Here is a 19,155-nt window from a genome sequence, read left to right on the forward strand (position 1 = left end):
TCTCTCCTGCCAGCAGTAAACCTCCTCGCCTTTCTTAGGACCCACTTTCTCAGAGGATTCTCCCAACAGAGCAGATGAGCCCCTAGCGACCGAGACATCAAGGAAACCCTGTAGATATTACGAATTTGCATTTCGGGGGGTCTCCAGCAATCTCCCCTGGTAGTACAGTTAGAGTTGTGTCTAGAGAGAGCAGAGCAGTGCCGGCATCTCCAGGGCTCCAGCCACAACCCCTCAGCGATGGACAAGTCGATGAGTCTCAGACATCTCCCATCATTACCTGGATGTCCCACACACACACTCTGCCCCAAACTGAATTCACCTTCTCCCCTCAAACCAACAACTTGGTCAGTGTTCTCCACTTCGGTGTTGTCACCATCATCCACCCGTCATCTGAGCTACAAATACTAATTTAACTCTCTTTCCTGGCTGCCATATCCAACCAAATGCTAATCGTTGTATTTTGTATCTACCAAATACTTCTTCAATCTCCCTGTCCTCATCACTCCTCAATCACTTCCCCAGTTAATGTCCTTATCTTCACTTGTGGGCAGTGTTTCCCTATCTCTTTAATTCTTGTCTTTGTGCTCCCAATCTTCCCTCCACATTGTGCCAAGAAGGATGAAAATTTGATTTTGTCAGACCTTTATTTAAACCCCTACGTGCCTCCTTATCCCCTGTAGGAGAAAGTCCTAACTCCTCAGGATGCCTAGAAAGACCAACCACAGGTCTGACCCCTGCCTACATCCACATCAGCAGCAGCTGCCCCTTTATGCTCCAGCAACTGCTCTGCTGGTCATCCCTCACCCCTGGAATCTTTCTCATTTCTGTGCCTTTGCCCCTTCTGCCTGGGGTTCTTCCCCACTCCCCTTCATCAGGCATATTGCCACTCATCCGTGCCAGTGGTATGCTGGTAAATGTTTAACAATTGGATCTCCAGGTCAAAAACAGCTCTGATCTGGAGCATTTGCCAATATCTATGATGTAAACACTCCCACAATGTCCAATTTCAGGCTACCAATGAAGTCACTAAATGGAAGTTGGAAGGAGATGTACACAATTGTGGAGCCTGCTCCAGCTCACCACTGACCTTGGATCACCTCCTCCAGGAAGTCTGGCCTCTGCCTCTCTCTGGGCTTTCACAGCAGGTGGGCATTCTCCTTGTTCTGCACTTCCTACCTTGTTTGGTAATTTTCTTTCCTTGTGCCCCTCTCTTGTCACTAGAAGATGCATTCCAGAAGGCAGAGACTTGTTACTATGCTCGTTTCTGCCTTTTACATAATACACAATAATCATTTTCTGAATAAAGGAATGTACCCATTCTCTGGGCCCATTCCTGTTCTGAGTCACGTTCTGTCAGTGACTCCCATGAGGTCTCGGAGTGAATGCAAGATGACAGGACGCTGAAAGGACAATGCCAAGTAAAGACTAAGGAAGAACACAAGGAGCCTAATTCAACAAGTTGAACATTTCGAGGGAGAGTAAAAACCACTGGATAAGCACAGATTTAGTGTGATGGGGCTTGGCCACAACACAAGAGAAAATACTTGGAGATTGGAATGAGTCACGTAATCAGTGACCAGAAGGCTGTTGGACTCTGTTAATGGGGTATGGTGTTCAGAAAGAAATAAAGGAGAAAAAGAAGGAAGAAAGGAGGCAGGGTGAAGGGGAGGAGGGAAGGAAGGAAGAAGTAGACAGCAAACTTCCTCCAGTGCCTTCAGCATAATTGGATCTTGGGGATGTTATCCCAGAAGAATATAAAGTTTCTAAACTGCGTACAACTCACTTTCCAAACTTTAAATTACTTCAGGGACTAAAATGGTCCCGAAGAACAAAGTGGAATATAAATTATCTTCTAAGGGCGATGGCCAGTCCTTTGGAGACTATGCCCTGAGCACACAAGGGAAGTGGAGGGGAGAAGACTGGCTGGACCCTTCACCTGTCATTCTGAATCCTCCCTCTGGCACTTTAGACCCAGTGTCGCTACTTCTGACATGTGGTCTCTTCCCAACCCTTAGGAAACAGATCACTGTTGCTCATCATTTTTCTGGTCAGAGTAAGTACAGATTTTGATCATCCAAAGTTATCATTAGCACACAGCTGCATTTGTGCCATCAGGCTTGATTGTCATGGAATGGGGGCTTGAGAAGGGGAGACAGGATGCCCTTTCATTGGTATGATGTTATTTTCACGGAGTCAAATAGACCCATCAAGCTACAAGAGTGTCTAAGATCATCTGGCCTTACCTCACGTTGTGCAGAGGGGAAAGTGCTTGCCCAGTGCAAAGCTTCTTGCCTCCTTCTCACAGTTGTCCCTTCTTGATTAAAACTAAGGGCTCTTTCTCCTTTCCTAGTTAAGAATCCAAAGTCCAGCAGTTATAATCAGCTATGTTGCTGGATCCGGTGATGAGGACGCAGGGGGAATATTTTGCTTACATGATCCAGGTTCTTGGGAGAGGATGGACAGTTGGCAGACATGGAGTGAAAACCCAGCCTGGGGCTGATTTACTACCTCAGCACACACACCGCAGAAAGCAGTGTGTCCTGGGCACCTGAGCCACACTCAAGCTAGAGACCTTTCTCAGTACTGACTAGCTTTTGTAGTCAATTCCTGGATGGTACATTTGCCTCTAAGAGATAGATTGATTTTTTTCTTAAGGCCCTGGGAGGAAAAGGGAGACTGACTTCTGTTTATGCTGAAGCTGAGCTACTTCTGAACATTTAGAGGGCTGTCTGTGGAAGAGGGATTGAAGTGGCACAGGAGCAGATTTTAGCTCAGTATCAAAGAGGAACTTCTTCAAAGTGAAACGAACCTTGCCAGGAGGTTCCTGGTAGCACCCCACATTACTCAGGGCGTCAGGCCAGGCTGGATGACTGTGAGGAATGCAGTAAGGGTCTTTCGACATTGAAAAGAGAGCAGATTGCTAAATAGACCCTAAGGCCTATTGTCTGTAGCTTTAGAGAAATTATTACAGTCGATGCTGCTGCTGCTGACGCTGATGTAATTACTTATATAATCAATTATGGTAATCACCACGTCCCACCCCTGCTGGATTTGGAGCTCTTTGAGGTCAGGGGCTATGCCTTTCATTGCTGTGATCCTGGCACCTAGAATTACGCCTGCCCCAGAGCAGATGTTCAATAAATGTCTGTCGGCCTGATGAAATTACGATGGCACTGACTTGGTAACAGCTATAATGCGAAACACCTACAGAGAAGTGTCTCACAGTTCTACAGGCAGGAGAACTGTATACCGAGGAAGGAGCTGGATTACTGACAGTATGGAGAGATAGATATCTGGGAAGTTCACGAGTATTTTAGATACAGAGCAAATACAACCGAATGCCCAACACTCTCAATGTTGCTTACAAGTTTTTCACTGGTCCAGAATAAATCCCGGTTTCAGGAGCACTTAGAAGTACGAGGGGAGATTCCAGCTTTCCAGAAGGAAGAGCTGACAGAACACGGCTCAGGGCTCTGTGAACAGTGGCAGGCAGAAGCCAGTGCCTCTGATGCAGGCAGATGGAGAATGACGAGAAGTGCTGTTCAGTCAGAACTCTCCTTCAACTTGACCACGGTGCTCACGAGGCTCACTTGAGGCCCCAAATGTATTATACAAAAGTATCAACAGGGTGTTCAGACCTTGGCACTGAGGTCTGGGCTAATTCTCTCAGCAGGTGACACCAGAGCCAGGGGACTCTTGACTCCCACTGGCCCCAAGGAGAGGGACACTTGACTTTCTGTTTCTTCCTGTTGGTTTTCATTTATGTTGTCTTATCTCCTGTATGCCTTATTCTCTTTTTCAAAGGTGTGCCAGGTGTTGTATTGGCAAAATTATTTGTGGAAATAATTTAGAGACTACAGTGATGTTATCTCCCTTCAGAGTGGATTTGTTGGCTTCTGTTACATATTTGGAAACACTGAAAATCTGGGAGCACCTCAGTCCCTTTGCAGGGCTTGACAAGATTTAAAGCTAAGCTACAGCACCTGCAAATATGTGTTTTCTTCTGATTCACTCTTATTCCTATGGTGCCGCCCTTTGGGGTCTCCTCCTAACAGGAGGAAATTAGGTAGGAACAACTTCATTGTGGGCCTTGCACTTCCAAACCTGTTCCCCACCTCCAGGAGGCCGTCAGTACCGTTCTGGCCTCGCAGTAGCCACCTCCAGAAGCTGCAATCACCCCAGTTGAAACATAGCCTCAAATGCTGGTCTTCTCTGAATTTCTATTTTATCCCAGAATTATGAGCCTATGATTTCTTGTTGTGTTATTAGCTTGCCAGTGCTTTACACAGATGTGTTAGACAGTTTGTCCAGTTTTTCTAATTGCCATATGCAGGAGAGTTAGTCCAAATGAACTCATTCGTTCTTACTGGAAGCAGAAGTTAAATATTGATCTCTACTACATTTTCCCTGGAATCTTGTAGAGATGACTGAATTGTCAGAGTTATTCTCCAGTTGCCCAGCATGGTGGGGATTTTTCCTGGCTGACCAGGCACCTTTGGAGTCAGAGAGTGCTGACGTTGACCTTCTGAGTTCCTGCAGGTGACAGAGTGGATGCAACATGGACAGTTCCAATGGAACCTCCGCCGTGGTGGGGTTCATTCTCCTGGGCCTCTCGGCCCAACCGAAGCTGGAGAAAACCTTCTTTGTGCTCATCCTGCTGATGTACCTGGTGATCCTGCTGGGCAACGGGGTCCTCATCCTGGTGACCATCCTCGACTCCCACCTGCACACACCCATGTACTTCTTCCTGGGGAACCTCGCCCTCCTGGACATCTGCTACACAACCTCCTCAGTCCCCCTTGTTCTTGACAATTTCCTGACCCCCAGGAAAACCATCTCCTTCTCAGCCTGTGCTGTGCAGATGTTTCTCTCCTTTGCCATGGGAGCCACAGAGTGTGTGCTCCTGAGCATGATGGCGTTTGATCGCTATGTGGCCATCTGCAATCCCCTTAGGTACCCTGTGGTCATGAGCAAGGCTGCCTATGTGCCCATGGCTGCCAGCTCCTGGGCAGCTGGCATCACCAACTCTGTAGTTCAGACATCCCAGGCCATGAGGCTGCCCTTCTGTGGGGACAACGTCATCAACCACTTCACCTGTGAGATCCTGGCTGTCCTGAAGTTGGCCTGTGCGGACATCTCCAGCAATGTGATCAGTATGGCGGCGGCCAATGTGGTCTTCCTGGGCATCCCGGTTCTGTTCATCTCTTTCTCCTATGTGTTCATCATTGCTACCATCCTGAGGATCCCCTCAGCTGAGGGGAGGAAAAAGGCCTTCTCCACCTGCTCTGCCCACCTCACGGTCGTGGTCGTCTTCTATGGGACCATTCTCTTCATGTATGGGAAGCCCAAATCCAAGGACCCACGAGGGGCAGACAAGGAGGACCTTTCAGACAAGCTCATGTCCCTCTTCTACGGGGTGGTGACCCCCATGCTCAACCCCATCATCTATAGCCTGAGGAACAAGGACGTGCAGGCCGCTGTGAGGAACCTGTACATCAGAAACACCTAACTGAATGACTGTCACAGATTCCCAGACTGCCAGATGCAAGACCTCTAAGCTCCTCACTGTACTTAGGGGAAAATGGTAACCCCGGGAGGTCCTTGGGCTATCAGTGGGAAGAGCCTTTTCATTTCTGGCACTACTGATGAGTTTATTGGCTTCACACAAGCCAGACTGTATTATATCATAGCTATATTTTTCTGCCCAAGTCTTAAATCTTCCGATAGCAGAATTTGATGAATATCTATACAGAGTTATAAATGTGGTCAAAAGAGACAAACAAACAAAAATTTTAGTGGTACTGCGACCTCAGAGTGTATTGTTTTTCCCTGTGTAGATCTGCTGCTTACTGTTCTGCTTTGGTCCCATCCTAGAAACTTTTGCTCTATCTGATATAGGGAGCAGTTGGAAAATGTCACCTGCCTCAACATGTCATAGTGATCATTATCACCATGGCAGGAGTTCCACTCACATGGTAGCATTGGAAATAGCAGGACTTATCTTGAGCAGCTGCTTTGTTTTGATCTAAGAATCTTCTCATTCACCACCATGTTCTCCACTTTATTGTCACTGCAGGGAAGCTCAGAGGCAAACATGCCACCCCACTGCAGTAGTAGTAGAATGCTGCATGATTGGATGCTAGCAGCTCCCAAACTTTTGTCCATGCAACTGACATGGCACATGAATGGCAGTTACACCCAGCACACACTCCATGAATATCCACATTTTGATGAAACTTCAAAAAGATTGTGGGGAAGCAAAGGTAAAAATTGTCCTCAACTCCACAACTAAGAGGCCAGCAGTAACAGGTACTCCCCTCCATCGGCACACAGGTAGGGTTGGCCATAGGACCTGTGTGGCTCCCAGAGCTCCAAGTCTATGACTTTCTCCTACGCTCAAGGAACATATGGAAATAGGAGTGAAACGTACTGTATCACAGCAATTATTTTTAACCCACTTAAATTTATATTTGTAAAAGTCAGTAATTACCAAACTTGTCTGTTAACTATTATTAGTAAATAGCAGGTTGTTTTCTCAGTTTCTTTTCTCCCTCTTTCTTCTTTATTCCCATGTTAAATCAGCTCCCTTCCCTTACTGGTTGATAGTTGATCCAAAGTTGTATTCATTTTCGATTGCTGTATAAAATGTATATATTTAGAACTTATATGAATTGGAATAAAATAGAAGTTTGGAATCCATATGTAATTGCATTATGTACAATATCAGAAAAAATCTTCATACCTGAAAATGACACCTTTTTTAAGAATGGTGTATATACCGGGGGTGCCAAAAAAATTGTATACATATTTTAACTTAAAATGTTCAGTTGGCACCCTATGTATGTATGTGCACGTATGCATGTCTGTGTGTGTTTACAATTGATGGGAAAAGATTAATAACAATGCATTGATTTATGACTGCCCGATTTAAGCTTTCTCCTATAATTTACTAACATAACTCATTTATTTCCTGTACACAGACCTTTATTCTAGTCAGTCATTTCCCACAAGTTTTTACTTCCTATTGTAAAAAGAATACACAAATAAAGCAAAAGCTCTAGCAACCATGTCTGATACACTAGTGTCCAAAAATGTGTTGAAATATTTCCTCTCTACAAAAAGAGCCCAGTGGCACCACACTGAATATTAACCACTATTATAACTAAGAAAAAGATTTTGAATTGCCCCCCTTTTTTACCCCAATACATTTATGTAACTCTTCACTAAGTAATCTGAGGAAGTATTTTCTTGTTTTTGTTTTTGTTTTGTTTTTTAGGAAATCTTCCTATATTTTTATTTTATTTTTTATTATTAGTTTCAATATACAAAAACAATGTAATAGACATTTTACCCCTCACAAAGTGATAACCCCCCAATCTATTGCCCCTCTGACATCGTATATATCTATTACAGTTCCATTGACTCTATTCCTTTTGCTGTACTCTTTAACCCGTGACTACATATACATTAAATTATAGTTGACTAATCTGAGGAAGTTTTAATCTGGTTTTGGTTAGTCAAAAATTGCAACGAGACCATGAGCATCAGCATTATCAGGTATAGCTGTAGAATCAGAAATCTCTGATGTGAGGCCTTTGTCTTTATCCCTTGTTCTTCACCCAGCCAACTCCAACCTCCTTCTTCCACTTGCATAAACATTGTTAGAGAAAGGCCAATAGTCATACTCCATCTTTCATTCTCTATGTGTTACCAGTCTTGTTTGTTGCTCACATCCCACATATACCTTTTCTTTGACACTATACTTAATGCAGAATCTACATAGTTCACATCACAGTCATAGGTTCACCCAGCTTTTCCTTTGGTTTCCACACTCAGTAAGTTCTCCTCTTGTACTGCTTTGTCTAAATTTATCCCTTATACCATGACGTTTTGGAAACATGCGCTTGAAAGAGCATTCAAGTTCCCTATACTTTTCTTGAGTTAACCAAAATACTGTTTCTAGTATCACTGGAGATCAGCTGTTGCCCAATACAGCCAATATCCTCCCACACACCTTTTCATACTGCTTTTGCTGCATCCCATAAATTCTGGTATATTGTGTTTTGTTATTGTTTGTCTTGAGGTATTTTCTAATTTCCTTTTGATGTCTTCTTTGATCCAATGGTTGTTCATGAGTGTGTTGTTTAATTTCCACATATTTGTGGTTTTTCCAGTTTTCCTACTGCTATTGATTTCTAGTTTCATTCCACTGTGGTCAGAAAAGATACTTGGTATGATTTCATTCATACTTAAATTTGTTAAGACTTGTTTTGTGACCTAACATGTGACCTATCCTGGAGAAAGTTCCATGTGTGCTTGAAAGAATGTATATTCTGCTGCTTTTGGATGGAATGCTTATATTGCACAAAAGTTATGGAGGTCCTGACTCTGGGAAATCCCTAGGAGGGTAGAATGACCTTTAGTGATTGAGACAGAATATTACCATTAGCCAGGACAGATGGAGGCTTAATGTCAGACTTAATTTGATTAAAGAATAAATACATGAAGATTTCTTTTTTTTTATAGTTTTATTTTATTTTATTTTATTTTTACATCCCTCACACCGTGAACCCCCCTCCCCCCATCCACCACCACCCCGACCTCACACCGAGCCATCACATTATACACATAAAATTATAGTTGGCATTCATTAATGTCCAGCCTCTGGTGTACAATGCCATGACCAGGCATCCACAGCATCCCTGAGGTGGTCTCCCAAACAGGACACATGTCCATCGGACACCCAACAAAATCCCCAAACACTATTGAATAAGTTCCCCAAAGTAATTCTCAAAAAACCCTGAGGCCATCCTGTGGTCACCAGCCGCCCCCCAATCCCTTCCCCCTTCCCCCCAGCCCCAACCCCCTCCCCCCCGCCCATCTAACAACTCTCGGTTTTTTGTGTCCCCAAAACTGTTAATACATGAAGATTTCTTGAGTTTTCCTACTAGACTCAGAGCAGCTCTGGATGTGTTGTATCACATCGTAACTCTGCAGCTGAGATTGTCTGCATTTTGAGGTGAATCTTACTCCTCTCTGACTTTGTCATTTTGTAATTTTGCTACTTTTAATTTCCCTTTGCCCCATTTCCTCATCTAATTTTAATTTATTGACCTCGGATATATTTTTGGGTTATCTCAAATCTTTTGTGGGATGATGCCAGGCATAAATTCAAAAACCAAACAAGCAAACAAACAAATGAACTAATGACAAAACATGGTAGTAGGAGAGCAGGGGGCTGGCTGTTGGTGGCTGCGGCCCTACACAGCTCCTTTCTCTGGGGCCTTGCCGTCTCTCTCCCGTTATGTTATTTTGGGACTGAATGGCTTTGAGGTTCTTTGAAGGCTGAACTTCCAAAGCCTCAAGCTTGATATGAAACCAGGGATGGAGAAATGGAACAATGTAAAAGTCACTTTCCAGTATCATGGTCCCTCAGGCATCCTTGCTCTGTGCTGCCCTCTCAACGGCCAGTCCCCTGGATTTATTACATGTGTTACGTGACATGTATAGGAGACAGTGATTATACTTATTTCCACATACATACTTAGATTTACCTAAATACAAACCTTTGTGAGCAGATCTCAGGTCCTTAGTCACTGTCACCCCCAAAGGTATATCTCTACTGTCTGGCATCTGCAGACATGAGGAGGAGTCTCCTCATTCCCAGATTCTGGATGGTGGCAGAGGTTCCTTTTCACATAGGATTGCTTATAAAATAACAAACTACATGCAAAGATGAGGACTGCTGTGGAATTTCTAGGAGGAGAGGGGAAAGAGAAAACCAAACTCTCCTGAATTTCTCTTTGGGCTTGGGGATGGTGAGTGGGGATCTGATGGAGCTTTCTCCCTGAAAATCTCTAAAATGAGGCTCCTATTCTTATTGAATTGACCACAGCCCTAACCTCCTTACTACCCAGAGGTGGGTGGGGCCTCTGCTAAGAAGAGGAAAGTGGTTGTACCCTAGGAGGAGGTGAGCAAGGGGACATAGGGAGGGCCTGAGGTTTTTTTGTTGGGGTCTCTGCTTCTCTCATTCTCTGTGCTGTCTCTGTGTTTACCTTTGTTTTGTGGTCTCCACTTCATCTGACTTGCTGTGTAAATAATGTGGTTAGAACAAGTCTTACGAGTGGTTAATAACAGGGGTGGAAATGAGAATTATTATTGCCCTTTGCTTCCCTCAAAATATTTTAAAACTTTCCTTGTAGTCTGGGCACATGTAGTTCAGGCTCAATTAACCTCAATTCTATGAAGACTTCAGTTCTTGAATTCAATGTGATTTTCCTAATCAATGCAAATGAATTCTTACTTAGGGAAAAATAAGAAAAATTTTACTTGAGCTTACCCAAGTGAAATCTTCATTCTTATAATGAAAAAAGCAAAACTAAATCGGTTGGGATGAAAATTGATGGAAGAGTCAGTGGCTCACAGCTGGTACTGGCCATGGACTCAGGGACTATTAAGATTCCCAGGGGAATCTTCTGGGGACCACAGCTGGTCCTGTTTGATCCCAGTTACACCTGATGCTTTGTTCCCTCAGGGGTTAAGTCTAGGACCCTGAGTAATGTGGAAAGCCCATTAACATTCCAAATTGAATTATTACAGCAGCTGCTTCTAGCACTTTCAAAGAAAATAAGGTAGCTGTTCAAAGAGCAACCGGGTGGAGGAGGGTCGGGAGCGGGATAGGCAGGCCTTTCAGGTCAGCAGAAATCAGTGCTGAACCACCCTGCCCTGTCCCTCTAGAGGTGCTCTCAGCCCAGGCCTGGCAGCCAGAGACCTGCCTTCCAATTTTGCCACCAACACCATCTGCAACTGCTGAGCACTTGGCTAAGTTTCTTTCTATCTCTGGGCCTCAATTTCCTTGTCTGTAAAATGAGAGCATATTGCCCCATCCCTCTCACTAGACAATGCATGTGAAAATACCTGGGGAAAACCCAGAGAGGGAGAAATCACGGCTCACGCTCCACATCCTTCCACTCATTGATGAGGGGTCTCCTCTGGGCTTGCTTTCCTATTCACTCCCTCCACAGTGCGTGGGCAATGGCCCCAAACTTCTAGCACAGTTTGAAGGAGCCTTGGGTAGTTGACTGTGGCTCTGGCTACTGAAGCGTGCTGCAAACCCGCCATCTGGTGGACATTTCTGCAAGCTCTGAGATCAGAGCTTCTTGAACTTGAATGTGTTCATGAGTCACCTGGGGATGTTGTGAAAATGCAGATTCTGTGACTCTGACATAGGATCCAATCTAGTCTCTGACAAGTTCTGCAGGTCCCACTTGGAACAGCAGGCCCTAGAAGATTTGGGACCAGGGCTAGGGGGCTGGAGAAAGAGGCAGGGAAACAACTCCAGTGTGGAAGAATCCTGCCTTAAACCAAGTCCTCTGGCATCAGGCTGGTCTCTCCAAGGTGGGAGCAGCAGTTTGCCTTGTGACCTCACTTCCCAATGGATCTAAGAAGAATTGTTGATTTCTCAGCATGTTCACCTTTTTACGTGCTAACACAATGTTGACTTTCAAGATTCTTATGTGCCAGACCAGAAATCGTGCATTCTTATATCAAATTGCTCTACAATGCACAAGTGCAAATTTAGATATAAAAATGTGGCCAAGTGCAAAATAAGAGGCATAAACAAAAGAGAGGAAGAAATACATGTTAAATATTGCAGAAAACCAATTCTTGTAGTTCTAAAAATTAACCCGTAGTAATAAGAGTTCAGAAAAGGAGATAGAAATAACTTCTCAAAAAACAATTGTATTTCTATGCACCATCAATATAAAGAAAAAAACAGGAATAATAGCCTTACAGTAGTCACAAGTATCAAACAACTGGGAACAAACATAATTCAAGACATGACATACTGAGTCAAGAAAAAAGTTAAAAGTGTTATGGGAGTATAAAAGAAGTCAGAGTGATTGATCAGGGGATTGGTAGAAGGAATACTACTATAAAAACGACCTCAATTTCTAAGGTGGAAGAGCACTCAAATTGTAACAAACAGAAGAATGTCTTTAATATGCATACTCCCGGGCTCTACCCCCAAAGATTTGTATTTCACTATTTCTGAGGTAAGGCCAATAGGAAATCTGGGCTTAAAAACATAATTATTTAGGGTTTTAAATCCCCTCAAAGACTGCTGAACTACACAAATTGCTCGTGAAGAACAATTGAAAAATACAAGGATCTTTTGAAGGTAACAGCTAGATTACCTTCGGCTAGATTAACGGTTAGATTCTTCCTACCAGATTTGAACTTATTATGAAATAACAATTACTGAACTCTATGCCACCGATTTTTTAAAGTTTTGTCAAATCAATAGTATCAGAGATACCAGAAAATTAATTCCAACTATAAGAACTTAATACATATATGTCAGATCAAAATGAATAGCACGAAGAACAAACCACCTTTTAATAAACAGTGTGACAGCAACAACATTCGAATGAATGAAAGTTTGCTTTTGACCCATGTGTCACACCATACACGGCCATACACTTCAGATGGATTAGAATTAAACATAAAATACCATCATAATTACAAAAAGCCAAAAAAGAATAGAGTGACATCTTTATTCCAGCTGTGGAAGACAGTGTGATTCATTATTTTGGAAAAGAAAGAGGGTATCTATCCGAATTCCAACAGACATGTTCAAACATACGTTGCACAAAACTCTTGAATAAATACAATCTGATTGAACAGGAATCAAACTGCTTCCAAATGGAGGTTTCTCAGGTTCCGCTAGTATTTGTGTTTCTTGACTATACATATTGTAAATAACTTTTAATATGTAGTTAGACAACAGACATGCAAACTTATGTCTTGATTTTTGACTCTCTGGACCACATTGCCAAATGTGCTGTTGAATCGACTGCCTTTTGAATAGATCTTGGAATAAATCTTTTCCTGCCATCTCCGTGCACGTATTTTATCTTCTTTAAATGTGTCCTTGATTAGAAAAAGTGTAGTTCTGCACTGCTCTTTTCTTTAATCCAAGCCTATGCACATCTGCTTATGTATAATTATACCAGGAAGGACACAGGTGCCCTGTTCTCAATTAAGTGTCTGGTGAGGCTCAGAATCATCTGCTCGGCCCAGGTCTCATCATGGTGTCATAACCAACTGCACAATTAACAAGTGAACATGTAACTAGGCACACGGTAATAATGTCACATGATCAATGGTGTTGGGATTCACCAGAAATATGGGGTGCTGGTTCTCTAACTTCACATTTAGGATAAGGAATTTGAGCAGTTAAGCAGTTAACCTTATTATTGATAACCTTATTCTGATTTTTAATGTCTCACTGGCATTTTTCAATTAATAAACTTAGTTTTTTTAAGAGCAGTTTTAAATTGACAGCAAAGTTGAGCAGAAAGTACAGAGATGTTTCATGTACCCCCTGTCCTCACGCCCCCACGCACGCACAACCTCTCCCACGATCGTATCCCACACCAGAGTGGTACCTTTGTTACAATTAATGAACCTACATTGACACATCACAGAGTTCATAGTTTACATTAAGGTTCACTCTTGGTGTTGTACATTCTATGGGTTGGAAAAATGTATAATGACATGTGTCCACCACTATCGTATACAACTCACGGCCCTAAAAATCCTCTGTGCTCAGCCTCTTCATCCCTCCCTCTCCCCAGCTCCTGGCAACCACTGATCTTTTTATTGTCTCCGCAATTTTGCATTTTCCAGAATGTCATACAATTGGAGTTATACAGTATGTAACCTTTTCAGATTGGCTTCTTTCACTTAGCAATATGCTTTTTAAGTTTCTTCCACGTCTTTTCATGGCTTGATAGCTCATTTCTTTTTAGCGCTGAGTAATATTCCGTAGTCTGGATGTACCACAGTTTATCCACTTACCTACTGAAGGACACCTTGGTGGCTTCCATATTTTGGCAGATTATGAATAAAGCTGCTATGAACATTCATGTAGAGGTTTCAGTATGGACATAAGTATTCATAAGTTAATATTGACACAAAAATTTCTCATTACTTCTTTTTAAAGGTACCATCTTAATTTAAATAAAGCGTAGTCTGAGATTTTCAAGGTGAGCTATTTAAAAAACCACGATCCTGCAACCTACTCATTTGCATGAAGCAGGATTTTCTCTACAGCAGGCAACCAAACCAAAATACTGAAATAAATTGGAAGTGACCACAATTATCATCCATATCATCCAGATTTCAAGGTTTTGTGTTCATCAAAATCTCATTCATTATCTATGAACCAAGTAATTGTTATAAATTTGAACTTAAGTAAATGTAGCAGTAAAACACGGCTTCCTTCTATTTTATATATTGGGACTCTGTAAGATTTTGTTGGAAAATAATTCCACTGCTAAAAAATAAACTTACTTTTTTTAAGTTTGAAAATTACAGAAATAAACAGGCAAGGAGAGTAGAGAATGGGGACAATGTCATACTCATAGGCTCGTGTTTTTAGAGGGCTCCTTGGAGGCTGGCGGGATATTGTACCAATATCTTAGGTTGAGGGTCATAATGCTAAATTTTATAATCCGTTGGTGTTGGTTGCCTTAGGTGGGGCTTCTTGTCCTCCTGTGAGATCTAAATATAGAGGCCAATAGGGATGTCAAATACACCCATTCTGCTCCAAGGCACAGGAATGCTTTGCTCTCCAAGGCTGTATTCGAGTTATTAAATTTACAGTGAACATGACAGCAATTAGAAAGTGTTTTCTCTGGCAGGGCAGCTGCTTCCAAGCAACAAGTTCTAAAAGGGTTACACAAAGCTTTGATGGACAGCTAGTGGTCTCTACAAGTCCCCTTCTTCCTAAATGACTAAAACTTAATCTCAGTCAATTCAGTGGGCTCTCACCTGAGTAAAGGCCTCTTCCCGAACACCTCCCTAGTTTTAAGAGAAATATATAGAGCCAAATACACCAACTGAGACTAGGGAAGAAGGCAGGACATCTGGTCCTCAGTTGTCATCATCATTCCCTATTGGCACCTGCATTTTCATCTGGTATCCAGTTGTATAGACCATGCAAATAACAGCTACAGCCTCCTCATTCTGCTCTTGAGACCTCTTCAGGCACTCAGTTCTAGCTCAGCTCTTGCCTTGCCTCTCTTGATGGGCATAGAAAACATTCAGCTATTCTTCTGTGGCACTCTAGGTGGGAAGCAAGGAATGGGATATATTCACAGCCATTTCTACTCTGCACTTATATCATGCTGAGAGCAGGGGAATTTTATAAGGTGTGTCACTTCCCTGAGCTCTATGGGAAGAGAGGCTCAGATTCCCTCTTATCTCATATTTCTGGGGTTCTATGTCTCACCCCACTGCATCCCCACACAAGGGACCCCTTCTCCAGTGGCTCTCCTCCTTCCCCATTAGAATGAGTCGTTAGGAACTGATGGGGCTGAGAGTGTATCTGAGTGATTACAGTATTCTTCCAAGTATATTGTTCATACAAGTATTTTATGCGCTGAGCCTTTCAGGTTAGGTTCTGATATCTCAAAAACTTTTACTCTTAAAACCACTGCCTGGAATTTCAAATGTCTATTTTTAAAACCAAGAAGCTAGAAGTTTTCCTCTTTATCTACTTTTCTACTCTTAATAATCATCCCTGAAGAAATGCACGCCTTACCCTCATGTTTTAGTTCTAGTGAAGGAATTACTGGGAATAAAAAATATATTAATATTTCAAAAAATTGGCCCACTGTATACATAGGAGGCCAAATATCATAAAATTTTAATTACAGAATTAAAAATGGAAAAGAATTTAATCCTAGTTAATTGAAATAAACAAAACCTGCCATGTTCTTATTCAAAGTTTCTCTTCCTTTGGATACCAGAAAGAAGTTTGGATCTACATAAAGGAATGAAGAGCCTCAGAAATGTTTAAGATGTAGATAAATACAAACGACATTATTTCTCATTTTGTAATCTCTTATTTAAATAATTGACTATTTAAAGCAAAATAATAACTGTGTGAAAGCAAAATGTATGACAACATTAGCACAAAAGACGGGAGGAGGGAAAATGGTATACTGTTGTCATGTTCCTACATTTTACATGAAATGGTAATTATTATTTGAAGATAGATTGTAAAAAGTTAAAATGTATACTATAATCCCTAGAGCACCTACTGAAAAATAAAGCAAAGAGGTACAGCTAAGAAGCCAATAGAGGAAATAAATGAAATCATAAAAACAACACTTTTATTCCAGAAGATAGAAAAAGAAAGAAAAGTGAAAAAATGGATGAAAAGAACAAATGGAACAAATAGAAAACAAGTAGCAAGACAATAGATTTAACTCAACCATAGCAATAATTATATTAAATCTGACCTAAACACTCCAGTTAAAAGGTAGATAGTATCAGATTAAATCTTAAAAAAGCAACCAAGTATATGATTTCCACAAGAAACCTATTTTAAATATAAAAAAAGATAGGTTAAAAGTAAAACGATAGGGAAACTATACCACACAAACAGAAATCAAAAGGTTTGATGGGTTTTATTTATCTAAAATACAGAAAGATGTTTTGAGCTCAAGACAAAAACACCGATGAGTACATTTTTAAAGTGCCATACTGATCTCTAAGCATGAACCTTTGTTTAGAATGAAAGATAATTGTCTAATAGGACTATGTAAGCCCCAAACTGAACCACATATGTAATTTAGAATTTTCTAATAGCTATATTTCACAAAAGTAAAAAGAATAATGGTGGATACATGTCATCGTAATTTGTCAAAACCTGTAGAACGGAAATAAAGTCATTTCTGATTCTATAGCTAAGAGAGCTCCAAATATTCAAGCAGTCTCTTTGTGCATAAGACCTCAGGTATCACCTCTGTGAGTCAACAGAGGTGAGCTCAACCACTCCTGTTATTGGGGGACTTAGAATCTTAGAACTACAACTGGCCAGTCCTTTATCCTTTTCCTCCTTCTTCAGCCTCTCTTTCAGAGTCAATGATTTCTGAGGGGGTGGGTGTGTGGGTGGTCTTTCCTTTAGGGACTGTTATGGATTGAATTGTGTGTCCCCGACACTCCCCCGCCCCCAACCAATTCATATGTTGACGTCCTAACCCCCAGTACCTCAGAATGTAACCCTATTTAGAAATAGGGATTATTGCAGATGTAATTAATTAAGATGAGGTCATACTAGAGTCGGGTGGGCCCCTAAATCCATATGACTAGTGTCCTTAAAGAAAGGGAAAATTTGGGGACACACACGAGGAGAATTCTGCATGAAGATAAAGGCAGAGATCAAGACGATGTGTCTATAAACCAAGGAGTGCCAAAGATAGCCAGCAAGCCAGCAGAAGCTAGGAGAGAGGCATGAATCAGATTCTCCCTCCCAGCTCTCAAAAGGAACCAACACTGCCAACACTTTGATCTCAGACTTCTGGCTTCAAGAACTTTGAGACAATAAATTCCTGTTGTTTAAACCACTCCATTTGTGGTTCTTTGTTACAGAATCCTAGGAAACTAATACATGGAGCCAGATCCATGTCCCTGGCTTATAACAATCAGTCCACTATTGAATTACCTTGGGAGTGTTATCTATTACCTGTATGACCCAATTTTTCCATATGGAAACCCCCTTACAGGCCTCTCTCATGACGTTTGCAGAATTGCATTGAGCTTAAGGAGACCAACTGTCCCATTTTGCTTGGGATTAATGATGTTCCTGGGACACGGGGATTTCAATTTTAAAACCAGGACAGTCCCAGGTAAAGCAAGATGAGCCCTCTTTCTGGTCAGGTCCTTCCAGGGCACAGTTGGGCCCACAGCAGCCATCTCAGTCTCTCAGGGGAGCGGGCTTTACCCCAAGAATTGGTGAATGATGGGCAGAGGAGCAACATGTTGTGACAGAAGGGTGACAGCAACTGAGGTCTAGAACATGGTAAGAGGTTCTGAAAGGACGGTGGCACATGTGCAGGGAGGGTATGGAGAGGAAGCTGGAAAAGGTGACGGGGTCCAATTGCTAAGGACTTCTGACACCATGTTAAGCACAAGTACGTGGATGTCATCGTTCTATCCTGTGAGAAAAGAGGTGGCCTCTCAGAGTTTGAAGCAAGGGAGCTGTTGTCAGAGCAGATGTTTTAGAAGGATTAGCATAATTGATTCATGTTTTCCTTTTGTACACTTAAAAGAGAGAAAAGAGACCTAAAAGACATACAAACCAACTTCAATATATGGACTTTGTTTGAAACTTGAAAAACTGTAAAAATAAATTATGAGACAATAAAAGAAAAATGTAAACACTTACTGCACTGCATATTTAGTGATACTAAGGAGTTTAAAAATTGTAAGTGTGGTTGTGCTTTGTTTCAAAGGGAGGGAGAGGAAAAACATTAATTCAGTAAGAGAGGGATGGGGAGGGGAAAGACAGAGAGGGACAGAGAGGGAGGTGGAGGAGGGGAGAGAGAGAGAATATGCATGAGAGCACACAAGAGCTTAAGAGCGCTTTAGTAACCAAACCTTCCCCCTTAAAACATTCCCCCACAGTAGTTGCCGTGTGGGGGGTGTAGTGGGGGACAGGCAGGGGGGAAACCCACCTTCAAATTGTCCCTTAAAGTCTAGACTCAACCTGACCCTCCAGCCGCTCCCTATATAAATACACAGCATTCCCCGGCCCTTTTCCAGCTGGGATTAGGTCCCTCCCTAATCGTACAGCAAAGACATGTTGAGGCCACAAGTGTCAAAGAGCTTTGAGGGTTAACCCGCCTCCGGCCGTTGTCAGGGGACGCTGTCTGCCGCAGAGCCCCTCACACTGTAGGGGAGGCCGAGTCGTCCCGGGTGACACGCCTTATTGGTCATCGAGGGTACGCGAAAGGGAAAAGTTCCTTGGGTTCAGCCTTGGACTTTGTCCTAGGTCTCAGACGAACTTGTGTGTGACCGTGGGCAGGTCAGGCCCTCAGTGACCCCCTGTGCAAACCTCGGGAGGTGGTAGAAGTGTCCTAAGGGCCCTTCAGCTCGGGTATCCTCTGACTTCCCTCTTGGAGAATGTAGGCTGAGGGGTCTCGGCTGCCGAGGCGGACAAACAGCTGGGCCTTAACAAAGAGCCGGGGTCGCGGGCACGTTCCCGCCCCCAGCAGGTTTTGGAAACGCCTCGCGGCCGAGGGGCGGGGCTTGAGCGCGCCGCAGCCAACCACGAAATGCCTAGGGCGCCGGGGCGGGGCC

At 42.6% G+C, this 19,155-nt stretch overlaps 1 protein-coding gene across 1 annotated transcript; it reads left to right on the top strand.

Moving 5' to 3' along the window:
* The first annotated feature begins 1,010 nt into the window (after positions 1-1,010).
* LOC308505387 (olfactory receptor 13C7-like) lies at positions 1,011-7,058 on the top strand. The gene is made up of 2 exons (XM_081067496.1): positions 1,011-1,145; positions 4,540-7,058. Exon 2 carries the CDS (start codon positions 4,559-4,561, stop codon positions 5,507-5,509), a length of 951 nt encoding a protein of 316 aa, XP_080923622.1. The 5' UTR covers positions 1,011-1,145; positions 4,540-4,558; the 3' UTR covers positions 5,510-7,058.
* Positions 7,059-19,155: the final 12,097 nt, after the last annotated feature.

Source organism: Rhinolophus hipposideros (assembly GCF_964194185.1).
Source record: "Rhinolophus hipposideros genome assembly, chromosome: 11".
NCBI lineage: Eukaryota > Metazoa > Chordata > Mammalia > Chiroptera > Rhinolophidae > Rhinolophus > Rhinolophus hipposideros.

Bases quoted from the DNA above. Each gene is read 5' to 3' on its own strand.
- LOC308505387 (XM_081067496.1), top strand. From the start codon at position 4,559: ATGGACAGTTCCAATGGAACCTCCGCCGTGGTGGGGTTCATTCTCCTG.